A 21,576-nucleotide genomic window follows, 5' to 3' on the forward strand; every position below is an offset into this window, starting at 1 on the left:
ATTAAAATATAATTATAGAAAGGCTTGGGTTGGAGGGGATGTTAAAGATCTAATTCCAATCCCCTGCTGTGGTGAGGGATGCCACCCAGTAAATCAGATTGCTCAGGGCCCCAGTAACATTCCCCATCATTAATATATATTTGGGTACTGTCATTATACAATACTCCTAAAGAAATTGGCAGTGCCAGTATATAGCAATTAATAATAGTTGAAATAAATAATGATGGCAATTAATATTTTCCACATTCTACTCCCTTACATTTAGCTAATTAAAAAAAATAATAATTTGGCAACCTCAGCACTGTAACGAGAGTAAGCACTATTGTGTTACACACCTCCTGCTGAGTGGAATATTGAAATTATTTTCTCCTCAGTTAGAGACTAATAGGCATGTCATATAATCAGATTTTATTTCTAGAGCCTTCCAGTAACAACAGTGAAAAGTGAAAAACTAGAACCTGTTTTCTTTGCAGGGAGCACCTTCAAGATTCAGAATCATCCTCCTTCATGCATGAAAGAAAAAGTCTGTTCATGGTAGATAAAATCAAACCCTTGAACCTGCACATCCCACTGACCGCCCCAGATAACACCTCCAGAACCGGAAACCCGACTCTAGTTCAAACTCAGTGTCAGCTAAAAATAGTTCAGAGACAACAGGCGACCATGCTCCCAATAAGTGGCACAACACAGTCAGTTTAACCATTGGCTCAATTCCTCATTATTGTCACAGTGAGACTCCCTTAATTCAATAGGGTTGTGCTGTTTTCCCGTAGCACAAATTCTTAATGGGAAATGCACACAAGGTTCTAAAAAACAATCAATTCAAACCAGTTTGTTTGGTGACATCAACAACTTCCCATCCCTATTGATCCTATTAAAGATCAAGAGATTTGTCTACGTGATGTAGGGATGGATGTTTTCAAAATGCAGAGCACTGAAAACAGATGGCAGCACATCCCAATCAACATCAACATTATAGTAAGAGGCTCTTCACCAACTGATTTGTATTAAAACACTATCTTGGAAAAAAAATCCAAGGTACACTAATCCGATAGAAGGATAAAGACAAACAAACCATCTGTTCACATCTCTCACTTTAACAGAGGTAGTCTTATCTCAGTGCACTAGACACACACATAATAATACTTTCAATACATGCAATTTAAGGGAGGCTGTCTCAGTTTGGAGGACCTGGTAGATCCTAAAATAGATTTTATATTTTGCTTTAAGTGACCTTTTTATTTTTTCATGAGGTTTGAAGGGAAAGACAATTTGTTATCACACAGGAGGTCTCATTTATTCCTCCCCCTCCACCCTGCGTAAGTAAGACATGGATTGAAAAACATGTTTATGAACAAGTCATTTTCTGAACTACAGAACACACAACCAAAATATCTCAGATATCTAAAAAGGAAAACTGCTCGTGCACACTGCACATTTTGCTAAATACATCATGTTTTATATTTTAAGTAAAATACTGCATTCCATCAAGATTATTTTAAAGCTTTCAAACATACTTAATCCTCAATTACAATCTCATGCTTTTATTTTAATTCATAATATTATGACTGTTAAATACACCTCCCTTCTCTTGCCTTAGAACTGAGGCAGAGAAGGCTACAGAGGTTTTAAAGAAGATTTAAATAGCTTTTAAATGTCTAGAAGATAGTATATTTTAGATTCATATTACTTAAGGACTTTATTATAGTAATACCTGTATCAGCTATGTTTTCACTTTTCTTTTTCAATTTCATGGAGATTAAAATTAATTAAGATTTTAATGTGCTATTTCAATGTTGAATTTCAAACCTGTTTTGTTCTGAAGTTCTTTAGCATTTTCTCAATAGCTTTTTTTACTCTAAAATAGAATTTCAATTCATCTTATGCTTGTTTTTTCCTAAAACCCAATGCCCACATTTCCAATTTTCTTTTTTTTTTTTTTATTTGTTAAGGTTTCTATTCTGAATTAGCAACATTAAGAAAAGGTTGTGAGTCTGGTACATTAATAAGGATGATGACTTCAGATGTAAATGTAAGTGACCCTGCTAAGGTGGAAGCCAAGAACAAAAACTTTGCAGGAGGAACTGACGCAGGTCATTGCGATAGCTCTGCCCAGGGATCCTTCCTAGTCCGATTAGCACTGGGTCACCCTGCTCTGCTCTCACTCTGGTGATGCCAACCACAGCCACCCCCACCTCCTTCCTTCAGTGTCCCAAAGGGTGGGGAAATCCACACAGCATACTGAAACGCCCCAAACCTGGGAATCCCACCCCTCCTGCCCTCTGCAGCAGCTGCTCCATCTCCCCTTGCAGCTCTTCCCTTCTCCCTGGACAGGCAGGAGGAAGTAAAGCAGAAATGGATCTTTCCTGCCTATGGATACAGATGGCCACGAGTGCAAGGGACAAAGTCATCTCTGCTCCCTACAGCTGCCACACTGCTCCAAGTTTTGCTGAGTGACTGAGCAAGCGGAGTCCTGATGGACTGAAACAGAGCTGGGAGGATGACCATGCACAGTGACGAGGAGCCAGGGCTGCACTGGCTCCAGAGCCACTGAGCTAGAGACTACACACATACATCCAACTGGAAATGCAATTAAAATGTGCTTGGCACAAAGACAACAAAGCCACCCAGGGCACAGTGCCCTGCACCATTTATCATCAATTATCCTAAACACTCCTCTGCTTGAGATACACGAGACCTTTACTTCAATTTTCAAGTGGGTGCCACAGACATTGTAACAGACAAATCGCTGACTGGGGGCAGCTCAGAGCTGTCAGTTCTTTCATCTCTTGTCTTGGCCATCCCCTGGTAATTTCAAAGATTTTTTTCCAGAGAATAACCACACACATGTCTTGCAACATGTGCTTTCAGAAGGGCAATATACCACTATACAGTGGCTTGCTCTAAAAATTGAAAGCTGTGTTTAACTCCAGTCTGTCTAGAACTGCATGTGAAGTAAGAATCTATTTTTTTTCCAAATCTGAGTAACTAGGTAAAATTTACTCTTGGAAGGGAAACACGTCATTGACAGCTCTTTTCACTAGTGGCAGAAACAGAGTAATTAACTGAACAGTGCTTAGCTGGTTCCCAGAAGGATGGGGGAACTTGCAGTGGATATGGTGGACACCCACACCCATGCACAGGCATTAAATAAGGAGTTCCATCCTGCCAAGCACCAATAGCTTCCTTCCCTAGCCAGGTCCATCCTCTTCCCAAGAAGTTCATGGGAGAGGTTGCTCAAAGAGCAGGCATCAGCCTCAGTCCTGAGTGACCTGGGTCCTCTAGGGCCATACAGAAATTTCTCTAATGAACTAAGCAATCAAATCTCTCACAGCAGTTCCAAACCACTTTTCCCACAAATCAACCACAAAAAGAACTTAAAGAAACACAGGGAAGGTATTTGTGTCTTTAAGGACCAAAGCCAAATCTCCTTTGCAGTCACAATTCTTAACAAAATGCATTGAGGCTGTTCTTCCACATTTTTCCTGAACTAGAAGAACTAAAGATTAAACTCTTAAAAAAGATAGATCATTAAAAAAAGTAAGAGCTGGCAGAACAGGGCTAAATGACAAGAACCACTGCTCTGGATTAGCGACAGTTAATCCAAAACATGGAGAGAGAAAAAAAGCAAAAAGGCTTAGAGAATTTGATCTTGCAAGTTAAAAAATCTATATATATACATGGTTTACAAACCAAGCAACTTATTCCAAGAATAGAAATTAAATATGGGTCACTTCTGGATTCTTAATCAAAAGACTGTAGTATTCCTGTTAGCAGACTTAATCTGGGATTCAATTTACATAGACCAAGTGATCAATCTGGAACCCAAGGGAAAGCTTCTCCCATGCTGTGCACAGTCCTGCAAGAAGCTGTATGGTGACAGTCTTAAATTACATTTATCAAGACCTCAGGCAGTAGATTTCATTAGAAAAAAAATGAGAGGGAAGATGCAGGATTAGTGTAAATTACAGCTTTGCTTACAGAAGTAAGAACCATTGAAAGATGAAAAAAAAGGCCAAGATAGCTGTCTCACTTGTTTCCAAGGAAAAGTCTCAAATTTGTGCTGTATTTTTTAAGCAACTGGCACAACATTGAATGAAACTATATAGACAGGTGCTAATGAAGTACAACATGAAATAAAGTAGAGAAGGGTTATTTCCTTCAAGGACCTGAATAGAGACTAGAACAACTTAATAGCTTTCCCTGGTTCTGCACAGTCTGCTTCCATTTCTACACACCTTGATAAAAATGAGACACCCAGTGAGTCTCTTTTCCCAGTACACAATCCTTATCCTCAGCAGTGGGAAAACACCACTCACAAAGCAGGTACACCTTCCCTGATCTCCGTCCCAGATCATTCCAGCCTGGCTCCTGCAGCCATGCAATTCCTCAGTCTCAGCTAAGAATCAGCAAGGACAAACTTCTCAGTCAAAAGCCCAAATGGCAATAAAATAAGGGGAGCCAGGAGAGTGACCAAGTCATCTCTCCAAAGCATGACACTCAAGGAAAGTGAAGGGCCTCCATGTGACCTAGTGCTGTGCTATGAACTTGTATTCTCTGTCTCTAAATAAAAATATAGAAATACCATCGCTCCTTTTGCTGACAATACTGATTGTTTAGCACCTTCCACCACCCCACAGGCCTCAGGAATATTTTGGAAAATTTCAACAGTATGGTGGGATGCATCCAGAGGAACATTTCCTCTGAGGAAATGCATGCACACTGCTAATGAAAGCAAATTAACTGGGGGAAGTGTGTGTCCATGTGGGAGGGGAATATATTGTTTTCACCACCACTGCTGAAGATTCTCATTCTCTTAGCAAGAATAGAACTGCTTGCAAACCAGCTACCCCCTTTGACTGGGACTTTCTCAGCTCTAGGCTGAAAAGGCCCCCTGTGGTCCCCTTCACATCGCTACAGCACAGCCCCATTCAGACCCCTCTCCCACAGTGACAGCATTCCTGGCAAGCAGGCAGTCCCTTCTGGTCATCTCCCTGTTTTCTCAAATGTCAATTCAATCTCCCCTTGTGCAAAAAGAAAATGATAAAATTAAAAAAAAAAATTAAAAGAAAGAATAATAGCTTTACTTGCCTGAACATCGAAGTCTGGAAGGAGGCGAGTGATAGCCTGTGAAGAGATTTGAAAGCATTAATGGAAGTAACTTGCAGCTATGGAAATCTATGCTTGGATATGTCTTCCAGCCCCCCAGTTCTGCAGCTGAGAGCTCTCTCTGCCCATTCAATGCAAGCTCTTCTGGCAAACATCAAAATTCACCCAAGAGCTTTCAAACCCACCAATCTTCATGGAGAAATGAAAGCAGTAAAATACTAGATTACAGACCAGCAAAATGAAGGCCAAAAGCTGGTGCAACCTCAGTTATTGTTAAATCTCTGAGCAATACACTCACAAGGAGCAGTAAAATTGAACTTTTCTGCATCACTTATTGTAGCCATGGGACAGCAAACAGCCTCAGTGCTGCCTAGGATGGGGAGCCTCAGCTCAAGAATGCACTGAACATTGAAACTCAGTTAAGCAGTCATTACTGGGACTTGGTTGCATGGTGTTGAAGGTGGGAAGGGTCTTATTCTGGCCAAAATTAGTCTTTGCAGTGTTTGGGAAGGTGTCTGGACACAGAGAGGTCCATCCCACCCTGACACCTGCCATAGCTGCTACTGACAATCTTCTGCACCTGTCAAGAGTCCCCACCAGGAGAGGAATTAGGAGACAACCTCCCCACCTCCAATAAATTACAAAGCTTATAGCTTCAAAGGAGGAAATGTCTTAGAGTTACCTCTTTTTTTTTTTTTTTTTTTAAGGGAGAAGAAAGAACTCAAACTCTTATTTTCACTGCAGGGCTTAAAACAGAGGGAAGAGCAGCCAAGCAAACACTTCATGCTGCAAAGTGCAAAAGGCCAAAGCTTGAAAAATAATATTGAGATAAAAAGGAAAGCTTAGAATCCTGGCAAGGAGGTCACTCAGCCTCAGAAACCCAGGTAAATTAAGGACAGATGTCAAAAGCACCATAGCTTTGTTCTTAGGGACCCTCAGAGCACTGCAGTATAATGTGTAATTCTCACAGCTGTGACTTTTAGGCAATTAGGGATAGTCTTGCACATGCAGACAACTCCCTAAGATCTGACTGAGCAGAAATAATTTTGCACAGCCTTAGCTTTAGACAATATGCTGTGTTTCACTCTTACTGTGTTGCTGGTCTCAAGATCTTTTAAACACAGCATTTCAGCCACTGTTGCTCCTGTGGGACCCAGAGCTGAAAGGAATAAGTATATTTGGCACCTGTACCAACAGCATATGAAATAAGGGTGATCACTGCTCAGGAACAAAGATCTTGCTGCAGCAGAAACCCAAGCACAACAAGCCAGGACACAACTCCAGAGAGCCTCACCCAATAACCCACTCAAGACCAGCTGCCTTGTTCATCTCACTATGGGCTGAGCATCCTTCAGGGCAACCGTTTCCACTTTCTCAAAAAACATTAACATCCTTCATCTACATTAAAGTCGCCACAGGGGAAATCAAACTCTGTCCTAGTTCCTTCATGCAGACAAAATTCAAGGTAGCATGATGAACATAAGCATATAGGGCTCCTTGTGAAGACTCCAACTTTTGGCCTATGTGCTACTGAAACCCGAGAAGTTAATCAGTATTTTAAGATATTTCTGAACTTTGAAGCAAAGTTATTTCAGTACCAACAGGACTACTGCTTAGAATCTCTTTTGCTTTGGTAGTTCTGAACAATATGGGCATTAAAAAGGGGTTTTAGTTTCTGAAAAGTTTGAGCGCTGCATTCAGTGGTATCCAAACAAATTCTGCTTTCATGCAATGTCCTTGGCAAAGGAGCTGTGTTTAAAGTTTCTCTAGCCATTTCACTGCAGTCACAAGTGGAAATGATTTTCTGAAGTGTTTACATAAAAGAGGGAGGGAATAAAAAAGAAAGCAGCAGATAGAGCAATGAATTCTAGTGTATAAGACCAGAAAAAACTCAGCACATTTATATACATGATTGTCAAGAAAACATGTCAGTGGGAACAAGAGAAAATCTTAGTTTTATTTCAAGAAAATGTTGAGATATTTCTTCACATCTTACAGTGATTTTTTTGCCATGAACATACCAAAGCACAGCATATGACTACCACTGAAGAGTCAGATAGCCACTGAATCCAGATGTTGTTGATAGGGTGTTTTTTTTTTTTTTTTTTTTTAAAGTCCAATAAAGAGTGGAAACTAGTATAAAAAGGGTAAGAAAAAAAAAAAGAAAAAGCTAGGTTGTTTCTGTGCTGCAACTCCAGTGGCTGCAACAGGCTGTGGGTTGTACACACCCATCTGGCTGTAGCTCATGGCTCAGTGCACTCAGGACAAGAAGGGGCTCAGCCCTACCTTTGGACTCAGCTGTGTCCAAAGGAAATGTAAAGGCTCTCTCTGTGAGAGGCAGCTGATAGAGCAAAGTCTGTCTGTACACAGAGAAATGTGTAGCTGTTGAGGCATGTACATGAGACTGCCCAATTGGCATCATTTGATCCAGCTAAAGACACCCAGAGCTGTCATTACTCGGAGAAGAAAAAATGTCACCATCATACTAAAGGAACAAAACCAAACAAGAACAATTAGGGTCAGTTTTGCATTTTCTTAAGAAAAAAAAAAAAGCCAAGCCAATGAACTATTCTTATTTAATCTCCAGTTTTTCTGTTCTTCTTCCATACAATATGTCCAAAATAATCTAAGCCCACACTTGCAGTTCAAAAAGCAATCCTGACAGAAAACACAGAAGCTCTAAAAATCTTTAGATTAATTACCTCCTCCTTCTCCACCAGGGGTTTCACCTCTGCAAGGTGAGCATCCTGGAACTCTGTTGACATGGTCAGTAGCTGATATCTGCAAAGAGGAAAAGAGATTTGTTCTCAGCGTGCATCAAAGATTAAATACAGGAACAAGTAAAGATCCTGCTCCACCCAGCCCCCACAATGACCCACTCTTTCAGGTTATAGTTTAAAAGACCTCTGCAAGATTATAAATCTCTTGTAAAATGCCTCCCTGGTTTATTTATATACACACTCCTGCACAATATTAGATTAAAGAAATACCAAGGCTACAAGATCAAACAGAAGTTTGGCAGCTTCAAAGCAGGGAATGCTGAAGAAAAGAGAGTAGGGACAGCAGAGAGAACCATGGAAACTGTCGTTGCATGGGTGAAAGAATACATAGCCAAATCTGCATGACTACCTATTATAATGTGCTGGAAGAGTTGTTTCTGAAAACATTTTTTTTTCAGTGTGTACAAGGCTCCCTCACTATCACCCAGATTTTTAGGGTGAGAAAAATCAAACTGGACACACATTTGCATAATTTTATTGCCAGACTGATGTGCTCCATTCTTCAGGACAGATAAAAATCAGATACTCCTTTAAGTGGACACCAACAAGGTTCATGCAGTAATGCTTTTTTCCAGAACTGTCAAAGGAAGGAACAAGACTGCTGTATCCTGCTCTCTGTGATGTCCAGCCCTCAGCTGCAGGAAGCTTAACTGGGAGCACAGACACAGCAGACTGCAGGAGAGGTGATTGCCAAGGCAAACAGAGTCAGAGGTCATGCCTCAGGTGCAGAGCACCTTCTGCATTTGTCCAGACTGGGACAGACTTCTCGTTCCTTTGACAAGGATAAGGTATCAGAGTCAGAGGGCTATTCCCTGACACTCTAATGAATGACTAGGAACAGTTCTCAAAAGAGATCCTAGAACTGCTGCAGCAGCAAATACAGAAGTCAAAGTCTTTTTATTACATTTCCTTTAGTCTGCTGGAGAAATGTATTTCATGTAAGGTTTGGGCATCTATAATAAATTTCCAATTTTGTCCATCTACACAGTTATAAAACAAATTAAATATTTACTTTTTTAAGAAAATGTTAGAATAGTCTTAAGTAAAGCATATGAGTAAGTGTACTCAAAGCAAGTCAAAAGCCTGAAAAATATATAGGAATTATTAAGTGTAACTGAACACATTTTAATTATTTTCTGAAAATAAGCATAGACCTACAGAACACAATTTACATTGATTCTTTAAAGCATGATTCCCCATCTCCGACTTAAATCTGATTTAAGCCCATCATGCTGTCTACATAAATGACCTGATGGCTCAGGAAGGGCTGTGAAGCCCACAGGAGCACCCAGGCAGTGGCAGCAGCATTATTTTTCACTCTGCCCTAAGGGTTAACTCAATGCAGTTGTCCCTGGGCAAAGATGCTCTGGTGACAGTTTGCAGGACAGCTGGATGCTGCAGAAAGCCACAAATGGACACACTCAAGACTAAAAGAGTTAATGCTGGAAAAACGTGTGTGTCCATTCACATAGCTTTGGATTTTAGGAGCTCTTATTGCTAGCTATGCAATTGGAGAGATTTTGAGTAAAAATTAAGCCTGTGGATTTTAAGCTTAGAGAAATTTTTCATTAATATTTTACACCACCAGTTGAGGCATGAAGGCAGAACCAAAACTAACCCCACTGCCAGTGCTTCGTACTTCAAATTCACAAGATGACATCAGAGGTACTTTAATAATCAGGAGACCCAAGTGACTCTGATTCACCCTTTTCTCCAGGTTTTCCATTGTATTTTGTCTGTTACGAATTTTAATCATAAAGAATAAGCAGAAAAAAATATCGCAAAATTTTGAAAATATGCAAGTGACATTTTAGCAAATGTTACATGTTTTTGTGATTACAGCCATCTATGTACTCTGCCATTCTACACAGTGAGACTTTGGGCATGGCAGAGAGGAAAAAGAAATGCTGCTGCAGTATTTGGAGGTTGAAAGATTCATAAGCAATTGCACCTAAGAGCTTCTTGTTTTTAATTCAGCAAATTCTGTTAAGACAAATACCTTAATATTGCACCCAATTCTGCAATAGAGATTAGAAGTGCAAGAGATTTTTCTGTGGTTTGCCCAAAGGTGAGGAGAGTAAGAAGCCAGGACCCTGCAGTTTTCCAGTAAGAAGGGGCTCAGGGAACAAATAGAGATATTTGTGGAATAGAGCTGTTTACATGGGGTAGTTTTGGATTTTCAGGGACTCAGAGCATTGACTACAAATGAGCGAAAAAAACTGTGCCAAAAAATAACAAGATGGATTCTTTTTATAGCCTTGAAAACAATCCTGTTTTCATAATAGTTCAAAGTTGTTGCTCTGTGTTTCCAAAAGAGCCGGCATTAGGAAGTGCTGACCTGCAGATTGCATGACTGCCACCAAGTTTGCTGAACAAAAGCCCTACCTTCACCAAGTTCCCACTTTTGGAAAGATACCATATCTTGGAGCCACAGTGTTTTCAGATCAGACATTTCCAAGCTCTGGGTTTTCCTTCTGTGCATCAGGAATACCTGAAACATTCCTACCAAGCGGCAACCTTGCGTCAAGGCGGGATAACAACACACTGTTTGTTCACAAGAGCTGGGAAACAAAGCCCTGCTATCTGACAGCACTGTAAAAAACATCTTCTTTTCTAAGGAGAAAGATGGGAAAGTGGCTTTGTACCACCCTTGTTCAGCACAAATTTTAGACTTTCTAAATAGGTGCTTTGTGCTGCCCTCTGTTCTGTGACAGGGCAGCTCAAAGCTAACGTATCTGCATAACTCTCCTAAATAGATAACCATACAAGCATCCCTTTATACACATTTCAAAGCACTTCCCTCACAGATGCCTTCCAAAGACAAAGTTCATTTATATCTGGAAGCAGTAGTGTAAAGTTGCCAACTTGGAGAAAAACAACTTTTTTTCACTCTGCTTGGCCAATTCAGCCTGCTGAGAGGTCCCAAGTTCTCCTCTCCAGGACAAGCCACTTCCACGCAATGGCCACCCACCACCCTGTACCCAGGTACCATCTTTAATTATACTTCTAAGATAAAACTAAATGCTTAAAACACTTCTGAAGTGGCAAAATGCTTTAAAAGTGATGGCATATCTACCTTTGCCAGGCAGTAGGAAAGGCATCAGACTTTAGGAAGCAAGGAAGGTGTAGGGTAGGGTAAAGCAATCTGTGTTGTCTAATTTCATTCAGAGGCTTTTCTATGCACCCCTTCCAGCCCAATTCCACTGCTCCAAAACCACTACAGGGACTGGCTAGTAGCTCAGGAATTTCTATCAGAGCCTGATTATTTTGATATTAAAAGTTCAGAATATTTCCCCTCTCCCTCTGTATCACTGCTGGAGGGACAATCCTTGCTGCAGACTTGTTTTGGTAGCAGAAGGGACAGGATAAATGTGCAGCCTGGCTTTGCATAACAGAGGTGCCAGCAAGAGGCTAAGAAGGCACCCATCAGGCCACCCTCAGACCCCAGCAATGCTGCAGTCATAAATACCAAACATTAGGTATGCATATGTGAGACCAAATTTCGAGCACAGAAGCAAAACAAGTTCCAAGATCCCCCATTTCAAACTTCCTATTTCTGAAGGCACATGCAGGGCTGTCAGAGCTTTTGCCATGGGGTGCATAATCAAACACGGTGGCCTCACATCCATGAAGGGCCTGGGGGAACTGCTACCACCTCTACAGCATTTCTCTGCCCTCACACCCAACCATTTTTTATTTATGTACTATCATAGAAAACAAAGAGCAACAAAAGCCTCCTGCCTGAGAGTTTCATAAAGAAGGCAATTTCCTCAAAATTGCTTGTTTAAACACTGGCAGCAGAGATTACTCTCCTTTTGAGTACTGGTGTGTAGAAGGGTAACCAGAGCATCTTGATGGCATTTTCATCTCTGCAGGCTGAACAAGCAGGAGGGACAGCAATCACTTTGCATGTGGGATTAAATGCTCATGAGCATCATGGTAAAGTGGGAAACAGCTGTGGGCACTGAGGGCCCCAGCTCCCAAGAACTGCTGGTGTTCTCTTTGGAGAGAGGGGCCATGTGAAACCTGTGCTCCAGGACCACAGGTGAAAGCTGTTTCCAAGCCAGTCACATCATTCTGCATTTTATCCCTTGAAAGCTATTAGTTCCTCTGCACTGTCACCAAAGAAGGTAGGAAGGACAGGAGTGGTGGAGTTTTGTGCACCTGTAGCAGCTCCCAGAACATTGATGCAAAGATGAGACAAGGATGGAGAGACCTAAAATGTCTCCAAAGCCCTGAAAAAGGGAATGGGCAAATATCCACATCAAAAAAACTAACCAAGCATCTCAGGCACCTGACAATGGAGGAAAGTTACTGCAAGGCTCAAACAGCCTTTGAGCCTTCCACGCCCAATTAGACTTCTTCCACTCATTAACAGTAAATGCTGTAAACTTGTCTGACTGGCCTAACATAAACATGGTTACTGCAAACTGGAGGCAATCTTGGAAAACAACTTGTCTCCACTAAGCAGAAACTAAACAGAGACCAGTGGACAGCAAGACAAGATGGTTCATAGCACCCATGTGTGGTTACAGGCCATAATGCACCTCTAAGTGCAGTTTATATCTCAGGTATTTTATAACAAAGTTCACAAATTTAATATTCCTGTTTGTGAACCAAATGATTCATTTGCAAGCATCCAAGCAGTTCATGCATAAGCATCTGCCCCCACTCTGCCCTGTTTAAACTACTCTTTGTTACAGGCGTTGGTGTCACGAGGTCCTTTGTGTTCAGTTACTGCTTTTCTCTGTCATCGTTCCACACAATAAATTATGAAAGAGGTTTTACAGCAGTTTCTCTGCTTTAAAAAAGGCAAATGACTTTTGACATTTAAGTAGGATCTGAATAAACATTTTGAGCAGGAAGTGTCAAAAGTTGAAGACACTCAACTACCTGGGACGCTCCAGGCTTCCTTAGCCTCCGGTTACACATTATCTCAATTTGCAACTAAAAGTTAATTACCTGAGACAAAGGAAGTTTGAAAGCAGAACCCTTAAATAGCCTGAAGTTTCAAATGAGAAAAGGTCAGAAATCAAAGCATTAACCCAAATATTATCAGGGAACTGAAACAGTTATGCTGCCTGGTGGTCTCCAGTTCACAGGTGTCCTGGGAGCTGCTATCACCTGCCCCTCTTCAAGCACAGTACACTGCTGACACTCAATTTCATTACCATTTTACTTTTCTTTTCTTTCAATCCTCTTTGTGAGATACTCAACCAGCATGTTTTCATGATGACTAGTTGAAAATGAGAGCTGGCATCCGAGAAAATAAAACAAATGCAGGTTGTTAGGAGGATAAAGTAACATAACAATGATTTTTTTTTTCAAGCCAAAAAACCAAGAACCTTACATTTTAACCATTTTTTTAACTTTACACTTATGCTATATGCTAATCAATCTGATTAGGAAACCAAAACCCTTCAGCCAAGAACTCAAGCCCTGTGCCAAGTAACAGCCAGGTGAAGCCACAGGGAGAAAGCTGCAGGGACAGGGCAGCAGCTGACCCAGCACTAAGGCACAGCTGGGGGGTCACAGCATCTCCCCAGCCCTACCTGCCAGCAGCTGGGACACTCTCCTGCAGTGAGGGAGGAGATCTCCAGGCTCAGCTCCAGCCCACCTCCCCTGGCTCCTCTCCACTCGTGCCACTGGCCCCAGTGCCTGATGGACAGAGCTCAGCTGTGGTCACTCCAGGATCAGACACAGCCCTGAAACTGCCCGTCCCTCACACCAGGAGCTGGTCACCATCCTCAAACCCCTCTGGCAGCTCCACAGAGAGCAGCACCAAAACACAGGGAGCTGGAAGCAGCCCTTCTGCCTACCCCACAGATGTTGAGCAAGAAATTGTTGCAATGCAGCTTGCACAACCCTCTCTGTGGGATGCCATGAAGAATGTTCCTTAGAAAGCTCGAGGTCCTCCCATGTTCCACGGGAGTAGAAGCTGGCTGTGGGAAGGGCTGGTGAGCTGGCCAAAGGACACCCTGCTGTCCCCATCACTGCTTTGCTGGACACCCCTGCTGTGTACCCCCTCCCAGTATAATGAACAGCTCTCTCTTCCTAGCTGGCAGGGAAATGGAATTATTTAAATGCCTTAGGGCTTTTTCCTGTTGCAGCAATCCCTAATGCTACCTGTACTACAACATCACAGCTCCATGCGGGACAGATTACAAACCTCCAAAAATTCATGTTTACCTGAAACTGTCTCGGGTCATACCACTGTGACAAATGGCTCTGTCTGATAATGCAGAGAAGCGTTCAAGGCCAGGCTGGATGGGGCTTTGAGCAGCCTGGCCTGGAAAGAAGGGCTGGAACTAGATGATGTTTAAAAAGGCAGATTTTCCCATTCACACGGGTGCCAGTGTTGTGCTTTAGCTTTAAAGGGCTCCAGACCATGGGTGGCAGCACTGGAGGGTGGAAAGGATGAACAGCAATCAGCTGCTTTCCCAGGCTTTGTTTCCTTACACCCACCCTGCCAGCCAACCTGTCTCCTTCCACTGCCCTCTGCATCCACCCCACTGCTCCTTGCACTGACCACGCACAAGGGTCTGAAACAAACATTAAAGGTGATGCACTGATACAGGACCTGACACCTGCTCTGTACTGGGGCGTGGGGCTGGGCTTTGGGGGCAGAGGAAATCGTAGAAATGTTAATAGGGGGCGGATCAGATATTTCATAATATGGAAGACACAGCTTCTGCCACAAAGATTACAGTCTAAACAGACAAGAAAAAAGCCATTGTTCCTGCAGCTCACGAGTGTCAGGGCATGCTCCCTGCCCCCTCCCATTCTCAGTCTGCCATGCTTTAATAGCTCATAGCTGCTGCCCAGCTGCAGCCGCTTCAACAAGTGGGTGGTTCTGTCAAAGTCAGAGGCAAAAACACACTGAGATTATTCCAGAAGGGAGAGGCTCACAGTATACTCACAAATGAGGAATGTTGTCTGCCTCTCTAGGTTGCACCCTTGCAAGAATATAGTGGGTCCTTTCTATATGTTTTGCATTGTCACATTGACGTTGCAACAATGAGGACTCGAGTTACAAAGCATCACACCTAAGGCTGATGACATTTCTTACTTTACATTTATTCATGAGGTTGTACTATACAGGTTGCAGCTTCTGAGTACACAGATGACTTGTTCTACAACCTATCAAAATTACTTGGTCATTGCTATTACAAGTTCTCTTTCTAACCCCTGCCAAAATGTCTGGGCATTTCCATGATGAGTGCATGAGGGTTTTTGCTTGTTTGTTGAGGAGAAAAGTATAATTTATGGATATTATTCTGTTCCCATGCATGGCCAGTTCCCTTTTCTAGGATGAACTTCAGCCTTCTAGAGTTTAATCTGAACTCAAACTTTGCACAAATGGCCATTGTGTTAAGACATATCTTTCATTCTTCCCAAGCAAGTCCCTTTATAAAACTACCCAAATTTAAGCATTTTCACATGCTGTATTACGTGGGACTACATCTGGGCAAAAGTCTTCCACTGCCTGGAAATATACAATACGATCTTCCCAAGGGCTGAGCACACAGACTGTGCCACAACAGGTGGCACTGGTGAGGAAGTGTCTAAATCAGCAACATCCAGCACCAGAATACTCCTTGCTTCTCAAAACAAACCATATCAAAATCCTTCACAGTGGGCAAAAGGCAATTCACCACCCTTAGCTTACTACTTATTTCAAAGCCTTACCCATATACACTCCAGATTAGTGCCTATACAGGCAAAGAACTTTCTTATCACTTCTCAGGCCGTGTTTGCAAGAAGGGTTGGAGTTATACAGTGCTTTTATATAGCACTGGGATTTTATGTAAAACATCATAAAATTCATAGTGTTTCACATGGGAAAAATGTGATGCTCTTAAACTGAATCATCTAGGAAAGAAAATATAAAAGGTCATCATAAAATTCTGCAGTGCTTCTACTGCTAGTCCCATAGCCCAAAACACCACAACTTTGTCAAAGGATAAAAATACATCTTAAAATTTATCAGGGATATGTTACAGTACATGCAAAGCAGGTTTAGAGCACTCCAGAACTATGGCAGCAGGAAAATGACATCATGAGTTTGACAAGGTGCACACGAGCTTCCTGAAGGAAGTAACCCAAAAACCCACAGCAAGAGCAATTGTTCCTTCCTTTAACAGTGCATTTCCCATCTGGATGTCTGTGCACTGTGTTCACAAATAAAAGTTCCTTTGAAAGTTGCATCCTACTTTGCTGATTACTTTTCCATTGCAGATTATGCCCACCAGTAAACACACTACCAGATGTTACCACTTTTTTGTCACATTGCATTAGAGTTTAAGATCCTTATTACTTATTTTGTTCTTTCTAAAATTCAGAATTTCTTAAAGTCAGGTTGTAAGAGTGGTGAAATGGCAAGGACAGAAAAACCATACACACACACAAAAACACCCAAGGAATGGCTGAAGGCAAATGGAAAGATTTGTTTTGCAGTGAGTTGGGTTTTCATGCTGCACTAAGTCCTAATGTTTGGTGTTTCCACTCATTTCTGCATCATCTGTACAGGTCTAGCAGACTGGCCCTACACATCCATGGTAGAAAACAAGCTGGAAAAGCTATACTTTTGAAGCTATACTTAGGTCAGGCAGGAAGCAACCAGTTGATGACTTCAAAAAATCGTGAATACCCAGTTCTAAAAACAGGTCTCGAAAAGGAAGATCCATATTGACTAACTTCCAGCTACCAAGGGAAAAAACTTGACAGATGAAAAAGATATATTAAAATTTTGACACCTAACTGAAAGGAAGCACCCCAAACCCAAAAGAAACATAGGAAACGTGATCAGCCACACAAAATAAGAGCTGCAAAACTGACACACATCCTGCTTAGCACAAAGAGATACAGCTGTGGAAAATTTCAGCACAGGCAGTCCAGCTGTGCATCAGCAAGCACACCATGGAGCACCTCTGCATGGAGAACACCCCCTCTGACGACAAACTCCTGGGTATCATCCAAAAGCAACACTCTCTTGCCAGCTGGGAAACAAAATAGGCCTGAACCTGCAGCAGCCCTGAGATTAAAGTAAAACTAAACTCATCACCCTCATCATCCAACACAGGAGCTTGCACATTCAAGTCTGACACTTGGACAATTTCAGGCTTAATTTTTTTCTATACACTTGTTGTTCTGGATTAAATGCCAAATAATGGCACTGATTCACATGGACTCTCAGTACTGGGTTTGATTATGTCATAATAACACTTCAATGACACGTGAACACATATTCAGGAAAAGCTCTAAATGGCTTCTTACTGCTGCTTAAAAACCACAGCAAAAGGAAATTAACAGTAGGGATTACCTCCCACTGGCTGTCCCTCACTGAAGACACCCAGGGCTCTGGAAGTGACACAGATGGGGAAAAAAGCTGCCACTATTTGAGAGAAACACCAAGTTCAATAGCCATTATATTCACAGCCATTGATTTCCAAGATGTCTAACCCAGATTTTAGTCATCCATAGGAACACACACCACTGAACCTGAAAATGGGTTTGCCTTACTCTCAGTCTTTGAAACAGTTGCAGATTATTTCCCCTAACTTTCCAGTTGTAGCAAGTAATTTACTTGGAACTTCTGGGACAAAGCTTTTGACAGAAGGCAGAGGGGTAACTGCTGCTCCTGGACCTGAGCAATCTGATCTAGTGGGTGGCATCCCTGCCCATGGCTGAGGGGCTGGAACTAAAGGGTTTTAAAGGTCCCTTCCAAACTAAGCCCTTTATGATTAGCTGCTGAAATTGGAGATCAGCCCCACCTAATTGTGCAGGGAAATTCTGCACAGAGGCAGCTTCAGGGGCAGCACCATCCTGCTTTAGGCAAACATTCAAATTCACACCTAAAGCTGAAGCCAAGGGCAGTGCCATCTTTTTAGCAAAACAGTGACAGGAAAAATTAGGGTATTCTGTACTTCTGTATTTCTAGGTGCTGTGACTGAACTTGAAAGTTAGATCTAAAAAGTCATCTGGAAGTCTTACTTCATCTCCAGAACTAGTATTTCATCCTTGTTAATGCTAAGCAGTTGCATTTTCTGTATATTGGAAGGTTTTCCTTCCAAGGGATCAAACCATGGCAGTTAGAGAGTCACCCATGCTGTGTATTGCTGTGACCCAAACTGATCCAGGCCATCGCTTCCCCAGGCTCTGCTCTCCCTGACAGCAAACAAGCTTTTGCTGCCTTAAGCTTCCAGCTGTGCACATGATGTAAACATTGCTGATCCACCACAATTAGAATTTGTATTATTTTTGAGAGTTTCACAGTTTCTGTTCATGTTCATTCTGAAGAGCTTCAAGCCAGATTCACCTCTTCTGTATCTTCTTTCCCTCTTTGTCTATTTTAAGACAATAAAAGCAGGAAATGTCTTATTACATATATACTCTATGTTTTGTGCTCTAATGAGGTAAGTGAAAAAACAGTATTTTCCGTGGGAAGCTAGAAGTTTGTCAAAATCTCTTAAGCTGGTCATGAGAAGATTTATGTTGTACTTCAGTCAAAGAAATTAATCACTTAGGCTTAAAAATCTGAATCAAAGAATTTTTCTCCCAACACTTCACTGCTAATCTCACCTGAGCCACAAGAGCAAATTACTTAATTGCCTTATAACTACCTCTAAGGATCAGGTTCCCTTGCCAAAGTGCTCCAAAAGGTGCCCTGTAATCTCCCCATGTAATTGTTATAGTCCAAAAAGGAATATCCAATGAGCAGAATACCTCCCACTGGAGGAAGGACAATAGGGGAATCCTGCTGGTTTTACTGAGCATTCATACAATCTACCCAGATGGTCTGCTCCAGTTTTAGTGTTCTTTTCCTTTTGGCAAGAATAAAAAAATCCATTGTGGAGAGCACAAACGGAAAACCTTAAGCGCTTATAGCCCAGGTGCTGGTTCCCAAACACAGGCATGCATGTGGCAGCCCTCCCTCAGCAGAGGGTGACACTTCCTTGGCTGTTGCCTAATTCTGTGGACACCTGACACTTTGACATCTCTATCTTGCTGTCATCTCGGTAAAAAGGCCAATGAATGCAGGAAATAAGTACACAAACCCTTCTTTCTAAGGGAAACAAATGCACACACTAGTTTGTCTAGACCCTTCTTCCCCAGTCTGATTCAAGGTCAGTCACTTTGCAGTGCCCATTCTCAGGGGAAGAGCTCATCTTTTTACAAGAGCATGTAATGACAGGACAAGCGAGAACGGCTTTAAACTGAAAGAAGGTCAATTTTAGCTAGATATTGGGAAAAAACTCTTCACTCTGAGGATGCTGAGGCACTGGCACAGGTTGCTCAGAGAAGCTGTGGATGCTGCATCCCTGAAAGTGTTCAAGGCCAGGCTGGATGGGGCTTTGAGCAACCTGGTCTAGTTGAAGGTGTTCCTGTCCATAGCAGGGATGTTAAAACAGGTAATCTTTCAACAAAAACCATTCTGTGATCTCACAGTTCAGTACTTTTAGAAATTTCTGTTCAAAGTTTTCAAAGTTGAAATCAAACTCATTCAGTTTTCTGCTGTGCAAGGAACTCAGAAGCTGAGGCCTCCAGGTCCCCAAACCATTCTGCTGTGGCATCTGTTCAGTTTTTACTGAAAAATATTATGTATAAAAGCCAAACCCTAAGGAGTCCATCATTAATACATTAAAACCTGCTTTCACTGCATCTGTGTTTTCCATATAAAAACCTACACCAGTTCCACCTGAACACATTCATGAATTACTCTTCTTTGAGGGCCTGGGACACATTAGTACCCTGGGAACTGTACAAGCCTTTGAGAACCACTGTTTGTGCTGCATCTACTCCAAGCTTTAGTATTTTGTCCAAAGTCATTAAATTCTTGCTGTGCACGGAACATCATACAGCATTAGCTGCCTGCTGTTTACTCAAGTACCTGTGATAAAAACACAGTCATTCTATGTCAAACTACATTAGACTCTGGTTAAAAGACCACAAAATTAAAATAAACAACAGGAAAAAAAAATACACACACACAAAATAAAAAAAAAAAACAACCCTAACAAAGATACCAAAACCAAACAAAAAAAAGCCTCCCCCACAAAAAAATAAAAACCAAACAAAAAACCAAAACACAAAAAGCAACCACGAAATATGTTCCCAGAGGCAAGTTCAAAGTGCACTGCTTAACGCCACTGGCTGAAGTTTTGCTGTAAATTATATCTGGAACAGCCAAGGCTAAAAACAAGGCAGGCTTCTCAGATGTTTACCTGAAGCACTTGATAGCTCCTCTTTAAGGTTATTTCCATTGCTTGCCCTCAACAGTGAGTTTTGCAGTAGTTGTGTATCTTTGACACACTTGGATACACACAAAAAAAAGTTGATAAAAAGCCAGAAGAAAGCAAAACTATCAAAACATCATGCAGAAAACCTGGACAGAACACTTCAGGTTGTCTTTGACCTCTTCTACGTCAGTACAATTGCATTTTCTAGGTTCAAAATACAGCTCCTATTTAAACCAGAGAAAGAAAATCATCAAAAAAACGTAGGTGAGAAATTTCTATCTGCAGTCCCGTTGTGAGGATGGGGTGCTGAACAGGGCACTGTGATCTTTGTGAAACAGTGAGTTATGCAGCCAGCAATGCCAACTTGCAAATGTCTCATAGGAAAACTGATGATGAAAAGCATTAACTAAAACCTCCTCCTTAGCAGAAGTAAAATCCCTTATTTCATCAAGCCCAGTGCATGGCTGCCCCTCCACCGCAAACCTCCACACTCCCCTCGAGTGCTCTGAGCCCAGCGCGGGTGGCGAACCGTGCCTGTCGCCACATACGATGACAACAGACCGGACACCGGCCGCGCTGCCCGGTGCTCCGAGCCCAGCACAGAGCTGCGAGAGCAGAGAAACACAAACAATCACCAGCGGTCAACTTCCAGTGGTAGGGAAAGGACGTGCCTTGGCTTCCCGGCTGTTTTCCAAGCCAGCCCATCCCATCCCGCTGCTGCCCCGGAGCTCGGACCTTGGCAGCAGCATCCCGCAGCCGTTCCCGGGAAGAGCCGGGGTCCGGCTCGGGGACCTCCAAGCCGCTGAGAGCCACCTCGCTGCCCCTGCAGCGACCCGCTCGGAGCCACAGGGAGAGAAAGGAGGAGGGTGATGCAAGGATGCGCGCTCGAGGGGACCGCGAGGGTGGGTGAATGGAGGGGTGAATGGAGGGATGGAAGGAGGGATGGAAGGAGGGATGGAAGGAGGGAAGGAGGGATGGAAGGAGGGAGGGAGGGATGGCTCTCCCTTACCTGCCGGGCTCCCGCTGTCCCTGCGCCGCCGCTGCCGCCCGCTCTCGGACCGCCGCCCGCGGCCGCGGGGCGATTTATAGCGCTGCCCCGCCCGCCGGGCCGGGCCCCGCCCGCCGCCCGCGGTGTGTGCGGCGGCTGCGGCCCCGAGCCCGGCCCGGCGCCGAGCCCCGGTACGAGCAGGGAGCCCCGGTACGAGCCGGGAGCTCCGGTACCAGCAGGGAGCCCCGGTATCAGCAGGGAGCCCCGGTACGAGCAGGGAGCCCCGGGGAGCCCCAGTATCAGCAGGGAGCCCCGACACCCGCCCGCAAGCCCGGGCCGCCCCCTGCCCGGCCGCACAGCGCGGGCGGCTCGGCGCGGATACCGCACAGCCGGGCTGGAGAGCGGCCAGCGGCTCTGCCCCGCGTCCGCTTCCCCCGTGAGCCGCGGCTTCCACCGCTTC

The 21,576-nt window shown here is 43.1% G+C and overlaps 1 protein-coding gene across 1 annotated transcript in view; it reads right to left on the reverse strand.

Annotated features, from left to right (window-relative positions):
* NDRG1 (N-myc downstream regulated 1) overlaps positions 1-21,277 on the reverse strand; it is a 39,466-nt gene extending 18,189 nt beyond the window's left edge. Inside the window, exons 1-3 of the mRNA XM_012572127.5 lie at positions 21,138-21,277; positions 7,812-7,890; positions 5,092-5,127 (exon numbers count right to left, since the gene is read on the reverse strand). Coding sequence (XP_012427581.4) covers positions 5,092-5,127; positions 7,812-7,874 — 99 coding nt within the window. The 5' untranslated portion in view covers positions 7,875-7,890; positions 21,138-21,277. The remainder of the gene's footprint in view (positions 1-5,091; positions 5,128-7,811; positions 7,891-21,137) is intronic.
* Positions 21,278-21,576: the final 299 nt, after the last annotated feature.

This window comes from Taeniopygia guttata, chromosome 2 (assembly GCF_048771995.1).
Source record: "Taeniopygia guttata chromosome 2, bTaeGut7.mat, whole genome shotgun sequence".
Taxonomy (NCBI): domain Eukaryota; kingdom Metazoa; phylum Chordata; class Aves; order Passeriformes; family Estrildidae; genus Taeniopygia; species Taeniopygia guttata.